Below are 9,000 nucleotides of genomic sequence, written 5' to 3' on the forward strand. Positions count from 1 at the left end.
ATGGGAGTCAGGACCCCTTTCCCCTCCGTGTCCTGCCCCCTTTTCCTCTGTTAGTGTCTCCCCTTGGCTGGAGGTGATATCACCCGCTGAACCCACATCCTGGTGATGCAGGGGTCATGGGAAGTGTGGGAAGCCTGACATGAAGCACGTGAGCCCTGTACAGATGTGCAGGTTGTGACTATAGAAATACCTTTGTCCCAGGTAGTAATTAGCTGCTGTCTGGGGTCTCCAAGGAGCCTGCTCCTCAGTACCCCAGCTCCTTCTCCAAGACCCCCCAGATCTTTTCCCAACCAGCATCAAAAGAATTAACGCCTGGCACAGCAGGGCACCCCCAGGGGTCATTCTGCTTGGTTTGTGTTGGTGCCACTGAATATGTGATCAGATGTTCTGAGTGTGGGTCTCCAGGATGTGGCGTCTGAGCTCTGTACCTTCACAGATGGTGTCCTTGGGGCCATTGGGGGACCCAGGAACTGGCTTCCAGCCAGGGCGGCAGCGGCACTCGTAGCCCCCAATGTTGTTGAGGCAGTGGGTGGAGTTGTGACATGGGTTCTGCACTGACGTGCATTCATTCACATCTGAGGACAAAGCCAGAGGGTCAGGGTCCCCTCCACTCACTGCACCCATCCTGCCTGCCCCTTCTCTCAGATTCCTTACTACTTCACACCAAGGAAACACACACACACACACACACACACCATGTACCAACCATCTAGCCTGTCAAGATAAACTTTATGATAGCATTTTCTATTGTAAAAACTTCATACTCTCGGATTGTCCCTGTAAGGTGGACAGGGTAGAACCATGTGTATGTGTCACCCAGACAAAGCTGAGACCCTTCCTATATCATGCAGATTAGACTAGGTGTCAGGTTCAGGGAGGTGGGGAAGCTGTGAAGGGCCTCTAAGCAGGGAGGCTGTGACACTGAGCTGCCTTCGTGTTGACTCAGTGGATGGACTGATGGCATGGGTGCAGTTTGGGACAGCAGTGACCAGCAGGGTCAGCCGTGCCCTGTACAGCCCAGATTCCCTGTCTCTTCACTGCTTGCACTGAGCATACACCGTCCTGAAAGTACTGCTGCATCTCCACTCCCAAAGCTCCTTATGGCAGCTTCCTTCAAGATGAGCTCAGCAGGGACAGTATCCTCCTTTTCAAGCAAAAACTGTGGCAAAAGGAAACTGAGTCATGGGAGCTAGACTTCCCAATCAAGGCTCTTAGTCATTTCCTCCTCAGCTCAGGACTGAGCTTCCCCTTCTCAGAGCTAGAAGTGACACTTCCTGTTTGGATGTGACAGATGAGGAGGGGCAGGTGTGGGGGTGCACAGAGAGGCGGGGGGCTCCAGAAGGGAACCCCAGGCTCAGAAGGCCCTGTTGCCTCCCTGCCCTGTGCTGGAATCTTCTGGAGAGGTGGGCACTGGCAAGTGTAGCTGTACTGGGTGTTGATGCAGATTCCGTGGCTTTTACAGACTCTGGGTTTCAGCTGACATTCGTCCACAGCTGCAGGGGGAAGGAGAGGGTGATGGGTGCCTCCACTTGTTTCCCATGATAGAAGCATCTGGAAAGCCCCATTGTCTCTTCCCTGGTGAGTGGGTGCCTTTTCTAATTCACATGGAGGCATGCTATGGGCAAGCATGGTGGCTCAGATGTTCTGTTTCCAGATGTTGCCAGAAGTGGACCAAGTCCTCCCCGTCTGTCAGCTCTGGTTCCCTCCGTCTCTCTGGACAGCTCTCAGGTAGGGCAGGGACATCATGGCCACCTGTGTTTCAGCCTGAGGACTTGGACAAGTCCAGGGTGGACCTTCCTGGGAACCAAGTGCAAGGGAAATAGTGTTCCCCAAGCAGGACCATCTTGGCTCCCAGTGATGGCTTTTGTCCTACTTTCCCAGAGCAACTGCTTGCTGCCTGAGTTGCCATTGGAATCCCAGTGACCCTAGCAGGACAGCTTGTTCTCATCCACACTATCTCTGAGACTCCAGCTCCATGGAGAGGGACCAAGACCCACGCCTGAGCCAGGCTCCTTAAGGAGAAGGCTTTCTATAGAGGAAGGGAGATGATGATGCCAGCCAGTCCTGGGCCACCCAGATAATGGGCAGCAAGCTGAGGAGGACACTGGGGGCTGATGTTCAGCCAAGCAGTCTTGGGGTGATGAAGGTGACTTTTTCTGATTCCCATGAAGGCATTTCTAGACTGGCAGAAAGTGGTGTGAACCCACATCTGAGCAAGGCAAGTAGTGAGCAAGGGCTGATTGGCTGGAATGAGGAATGAGTGCTGATGGCGAGGGGTGCAGGGGTTTTTGTCTTCTTGGCCATGTGACCCTGTGGGCCCTGCCAATGGGCTCAGCCTCCATCTTCTGTCCCCAAGTGGTCTAAGTTGACATGGGACCTGGGTTGACCGCCTTGGAAGAGTGTTGGGCTTGAGGCAATGGTCTCCTATTTGCCCTTTCTTGCCATTTGGTCCAGATGAGACCCTCTTCCATTCACCTGAATCTCCAAGTTTGTGGGGTGGTCTACATCACCCTTCCCCTCCACCAACACAACCTCCCAGATCCTGGTCATCCAATTTGCCTCAGGTCAGTGAATTGAAATTTTTAGGGAGAGTCAGGCAGAGCCTTACACGGGGAAATAGATGGAGGCCAAGCAGATGAGAAGCAAGTCAAGCTGGAGGAAGCGTCTTCTCCAGGTGGGGATGTTGGCCAGGGACAGGGCCAGCTGGGAAAGATGGGCCCTGCCTCGAATCCCCCCTCTTCCCATGTTTCTGGACAGGGTCCCTGGATTCCTCAGGACATGGGTCTGAGAGAGCTCCCAGTGTGGCCAAGCCCATGTGGGCTCCAGTGGGGGCATCAGTCATCATGACAGTCATTGATGATGGTGATTGTGTTGGATCCATTGGTGATGGATATTGTGTTGGAATAAACATGCTCTCAGCTTGTGAAGTATATGATGCCATCTCTCTCTCTTCTGCTTTATGAAAATAAGGTACCAACTTGGTATTTGTCCAAACATACAAAAATACTGATTCAAAGGGATGCATACACCCCAATGTGTATAGCAGCATTATCAACAATAACCAAACAATGGAAAGTGCCCAAATGTCCATCAACGGAAGAATGGATAAGGAAGAAGTGGTATATATATATATATATATATATATATATATATATATATATATATATATGTATATATATCCAATGGAGTTTAGTCAGTCATCAAAAACAATGAAATCTTGCCATTTGCAATGATATGGATGGAACTAGAGTATATTTGCTAAGTGAAATAGTCAGAGAAAGACAAATACCATATGATTTCACTCATATTTAAGAAAAAAACAGATGAACATGGAGGGGGGAGAAGAGAGGCAAAACAGGAAACAGATTCTTAACTATAAAAACCAAAATGCTGGTTACCAGGGGGGAGGTGATAGGGGATGAGCTAAATAGGTGATAGGGATGAAGGTTGGCACATGTCCTGATGAGCACTGGGTGTTGTATAGAGGCGATGAATCACTAAATTCTACACCTGAACTTAATATTACACTGTATGTTACTTAACTGGAATTTAAATAAAAACTTAAAAATAAAAAGAAAATAAATAAATAGATAAGAGAAAATAAAAGAAGATGCCACGCAGGCAAGGAGGACATTCCAAAATTATAGAAATGACCCTCTGGAGAGGGTTCTGAGCCTTGGAGTCTGGAAAGGGAGAGGATACCAGGTAGGTGCCCTGGACCTTCTCTGATGCCTGGAGAAAGTGTGATGAGTGACCCCAAAACTCATGGATGGGAAGTTGGAAGGTGCAGGTGGTTCTTACCTTGACACGTGTTCTCACTTTCATCCATGAACACTCTTGCCCCAGAAGCAGGCTTGTATCCTGGGCTGCACATGCAGCGGTAGCTCCCCTCTGTGTTCTGGCAATCTGCGAATTTTCCACAGGACACTACTGAAGGTGGTCCACACTCGTTGATGTCTGGAACACAACAGGGCAAAGGGTCACCTCCCAAAGATGTGAGTTCCCATAGGGCAGAGGCGCTGGCTTCCAGCCTGACTTGGCCAACAGGACTGGAGAGAACTCAGCTTGCAGGTGGCATTCCTGGGGCAGGTCTGGGCTGGAGCCAGATGCTCCAAATGCCTGCTCACTGTTCTGCATCTCTGCTCTCTGGCTGAAACTAAGGGCACCTAGATTCAGACACTCTGCTGTGCCATCATGGGGGCTGGAAGGAGGTCTGCATCCCCTTCTGCAGACCTTGTGGGGTGGACAGAGGCACTGAGTTTCTGGTTGCACTAGTGGGGACCTGGGGGTGGGCTCCAGTCAGGGTGACCGTGGCACTGAAGGCCACTCTCAATGCTGAGTCAGTGAAGGGAGTCATGGCTGGAGTCTGTCCAGGGTAACACTCTTTCACACCTGAGGATAAAGCCAGGTGATCAGGCCCCTGCCCACTGACAGCCTCCACCTCCCATTACTCACAGTGGCCCAAGTTCACCCCACAGTCTTCATCACCCGCTCCCCAAAGCTGCCCATGTCTGGCATTTTCAAGAAGCTCCAGGATATCTCTGGAGGAGTCTTGCTATCTCCAACCCTGGAGGAAGTTTCTCTTATCTGAACCATCACAGATACGAAAACGAGGAAGCAGCATGCAGGTTCTCACAGCTGAGTCACTGGTGGCTGTTGGGGGTGCGGGGTGTTTCTGGTCTCTTATCTCTCCCTGTTCTCAAAACATGAGAACAAAGTCCCATGAGCCAGGTTCATTGACTATCTCAGGGACCCACAGAGGTGGGGATCTGGCTCATCACGCTAAAAATAACAGTTTAATAAGAAGCAGCTAGACAAGAATGCATCAAAGCAGGGAAGAATATTTTCTCCTGTACATTCCAATCAGGGCAACAGGACTTTTAGAGCCTGAAAGGACTCATGGCATCATGCTGAGTCAGGGCAGGCAACTGGGTCCCCCAGAGCAGAGTTTCCTACCCAAACTCGTGGACATCCCTTCTAAGGCCCCAGGTCCAGACTGTGGGTGTCAGCACCAGAACATGACAGGATGTGGAAAGATGCACACCTGACACATTCGTGTTCACCCCATCTGGGCAATGGGCCTGCCCTCCTCTCTTCTCGGATGGTGGCAATGGTTGGACTCCTGCCTTCAAGGTTGTTGGATGGGGTGGAGTCAAGTGGGAGACAGGTGGGAATGGGGCATGTGGGAGGTGAAGACATGATGGTGAAAAATCCTCAACCTGACAGGCGTGCTCCCAGGAAGGAGCTGGGATCCAGGCACACCATCAGCAGGGCTCTTTGTCATGCTCACCCAGCCACGAGTCTCCATGAGACACACATACAAATGCAGGAGGATCTGCTAGGGATAACTCTCGGGCATGGAGGGGCTGGGCGGGAGTCACAACACCACCTTTCACCACCTTTTATTCCCTGGTAGATTTACTTTCCCTCAAATATCAAATGACACATGGATACTTAGAAGGACAAAGAAAATGTAAAAAAAAAAAAATGAACACAAGAAAATCACCCATAAGTCCACTACAGGGACTACAGGGGAAATTTTAGGGGTATTTTTTTCTTATCTTTCCAAACATTAGGAATATTTTCATTCATTATTAGTAAATATGCATCTAAGATGATTTTCAGTACATGAAGAGTATTTCTTGGTGTAAAAACAGTGTAATTTCCCTTTTTCCAATTTTTATTGTAAAATTCACATAATATAAAATTTACCACCTTAACCATTTTAGTATAATGTCCTTTTATAGCCTGTGTTGTTGAAGAATAAAACTTAGTTTTCAACCCAGATCTAGGTTCAACCACCTTACTAATTTTGGGACTTTGGACAGGTCACTCAATCTCTTTGAGCCCAAATTTGGTCATTTAAAAAACCATGTAGCTCTGCCTGCCTCATGGGACTGCTGTGAGGAGAGAGGTGGGAAACCATGACTGTGAGGGGGAGGTCCTCCCCCTGAGCTCACACTAGGAGGAGAGGCTGAGATTCCAGGCCCTGGTTATTTCTTGCCTCTCCTTGCTTCCACAACCTCTCCTCTTTCCTTGTGCTATGAGAATAATCATAGTAATAACAGAAGTGACCATAATAAAGACTTGTGTTTGGCAGTCTGCTCATACTAGTCTTTACCTAGGCTTCACACACGTAAATTTTAAATCTCACTCCATCCATGAGGAGTAGGTTCCCTAATTTATAGACAAGCAAATGGAGGCATAGAGAGAACTTCCCCCCATCACCTCCCTCCACCGTCTCCATGCCCCTGCACCACCCCAAGCCCCTGTACCTTCACAACGCTCAGAGCCATTGTAGAAGATCTCCCCAGATGAAGAATTGAATCCCGGAGAGCAACGACAGGAGGTGTCATTGAAAACAGCGGAGTTCACAGGGCAGTAGCGAGTTGAGTCTGTGAGACTCTGTGAGGCTGTGGGGACAGAGACCACAGTCAGAAGGCTCAAGAAATGGAGGGAGCCAGCTGCCAGCTAGGGGTCTAGGCGCAGAGGAGGGGAGGTGGAGGAAGGAGAGGAATGGCTGCCATTGGAAGAGGAAAAGACAGAAAACTCTGGACATTTGGGGAGGTAGAAATGGTCTCTGTTACCTCCAGAAGACCGGAGCCTCACTGGGGCTGGCTGGGCAGACTCACCGCTAGCCTTCTGGGATGCAGCTCCCAATGGCAAGAGCAGCAACATCAAGAGTCCTGGGGCAGAAAAAAGAGAGAGATGACAAAGAGAGGAGATGGAGCTCCAGGTTCAACCCTTGTCCTCACGGCCATTGCATCCTGGGAGGTGGCTCTGATGCTGTGGCCCATGGCTCTCCCAAGGCTCTAGTAATTTATGAAGATTTGAGGACCAGTCCTCTTCCCTCCCTCTCCTTGGACTCCCAAGGAATCACTCACTAACAGAGACCATCCTTATGGAACCTCCCTGCTACAGGTAAGGGGACAGAATATACGCAGGTGATGTCAGGGACACAACATAGAAATTCCAGCCTCTCCCAGGGGCACCTGGGTGGCTCAGTAGGTTGAGGTCCAACTCTGGCTTTCACTTCAGGTCATGGTGTCATGGGTCGTGAGATGGAGCCCTGCACTGGGCTCTGCGCTCAGTGGGAGGTCTACTTGGGATTTTTTTCCCTCCCCCTCTAACCCTCCCCCACCTCAAATAAATAAATACATCTTTTAAAAAGAGAAAAAAGGGGGCACCTGGGTGGCTCAGTCGGTTAAGCGGCTGCCTTCGGCTCAGGTCATGATCCCAGAGTCCTGGGATTGAGCCCCATGTCGGGCTCCCTGCTCAGTGGAGAGCCTGCTTCTCCCTCTCCCTCTGCCTGCCTCTCTGCCTACTTGTGCTCTCTCTCTCTCTCTCTCTCTGTGTCAAATAAATAAATAAAATCTTAAAAAAAAAAAAAAGAAATTACAGCCTTTCCCATTAAAGAGGTTAAATCTTGAAGCACAGAGTCCTCAGATTGGTGTGCTCTGTCCACAGCCAGGTCCTTTGTTCTATGGCAATGGCAGAAATCTACCTTGAGGATTTCTCTTCCAGGATCACTCCCCCTGTTCAACATACATGTTTCAAGGCAAACAATAAGAACACAGGTTTGGGAGTGATTCCCAAGTCTGAGTCTCAGTTCACAGTGGTATTGGTCATGCAGGGAGAGGGGGAGCTGATGATGGGTGACGGGTGAGAACTATCACCCTGGTGGTTTGAGCCACTATCTCCTGGTTAAGTGGCCTCTCCAGGTGCAGCACCGATGGCTTCTATGGTTCCTTCCAAGTGAGCTCCTGGCCATCCTACAGTGCACTGAGGGCAACAAGCTTTCCCTTTATCTCTGGTCTGGTCCTGAGTGATGGGTCACTGGGCAGGCATCATGGTATGAAAACCACTGCAGGTGTGAAGGAATCTACCCTACAGGCAATCTCCTGGCCACCTATTAGAGTCTGTCATTCCATTCATGGGAGGCATGATGTTGCTGTGAAGGTGGTTTTTTAAGTGAGATTAACAGTTAAATCAGTAGCCTCTGAGTAAAGCAGATTCTCTATAATCTGGGTGGGCGTCATCCAATCAGTTGAAGACCTTAGGAGAAAAAAAAAAAACTGACTTCTTCCAAGGAAGAGAAAATTCTGCTTCCAAACTGACTTCACACTTGAGATGCAACATCAACATCCCTGGAAACATCCCTGGGTTTCCAGCCTGCCTACAGATTTTGGACTTTCCAACTTTAACAATTGCATAAACCAATTTCTTAAACTAACACATTCTCGCTCATCTCTCTATATAATAATACACACACATAAACATATATACATGCACACACACACTTACATTTCTATACAAATAGATACCTATACATATATACATATACAGAAACTAGTGATTATGTTTTCTCTGGAGAACCTGGCTTAATACACGCCATAAAATGCGAAAGCTCTGATAAGTCCCCAAGTTTGCCCTAGAAATAAGGTTAACTAAATTTCTCCTTTGAGAACCTAATATAATTGAGTTAATTCCATTCTTAAATTTTTCTCCTGCTCTCCCTTAGAGAGATAGCAGGGGAAAGAACAGAAATAGAGCAAATGTCAGAAATAAAGCAAAGAATGGAGAACATTCTCAAACAGGATAGAGATCCTATATAGCTTTAGTTGCCCTACCTCGCAGCAACATTAGATGCCCAATCCTCATGGTGCAGACACCGGCAAGCCCAGCCACAGAAGATGCCGTCTGGCCTTGATCTGGGTGTGCTGAAAAGACTTCCTGTTTCCTTATGTCTTAGATGAGCTACTTAGTAAACTGCTGGTCTAGACACTCCTTTCCCCTGTGTTTCCCCATCATGAACATCTCTGAAAATCATACTGCTCTTTTTAAGTATTTCCTTAGCATTTCTGGTATTCATACTGAAAGCCTCTTTGATACCTTTTTCTATCATTTTGATATAGGAAGACCTCCCAAACATGAAGGTAATTCCACTGCTATTTTGGCCCCTATGAGGTCTGTGGTGCAGAGTGAACAGATAATTTTTTA

The 9,000-nt window shown here is 48.6% G+C and overlaps 1 protein-coding gene across 1 annotated transcript; it reads right to left on the reverse strand.

Moving 5' to 3' along the window:
• Positions 1-98: 98 nt before the first annotated feature.
• LOC118005918 (adhesion G protein-coupled receptor E2-like) lies at positions 99-8,710 on the reverse strand. Its single transcript, XM_034998315.1, has 5 exons — positions 8,631-8,710; positions 6,633-6,686; positions 6,276-6,413; positions 3,802-3,957; positions 99-575 (listed from the first exon to the last, which is right to left on the reverse strand). Exons 1-5 carry the CDS (start codon positions 8,659-8,661, stop codon positions 379-381), a joined length of 576 nt encoding a protein of 191 aa, XP_034854206.1. The 5' UTR covers positions 8,662-8,710; the 3' UTR covers positions 99-378.
• Between the last annotated feature and the right edge of the window lie 290 nt (positions 8,711-9,000).

The sequence above is a fragment of the Mirounga leonina genome, unplaced genomic scaffold (genome assembly GCF_011800145.1).
Source record: "Mirounga leonina isolate KUSES-001 unplaced genomic scaffold, KU_Mleo_1.0 Mir_94, whole genome shotgun sequence".
NCBI lineage: Eukaryota > Metazoa > Chordata > Mammalia > Carnivora > Phocidae > Mirounga > Mirounga leonina.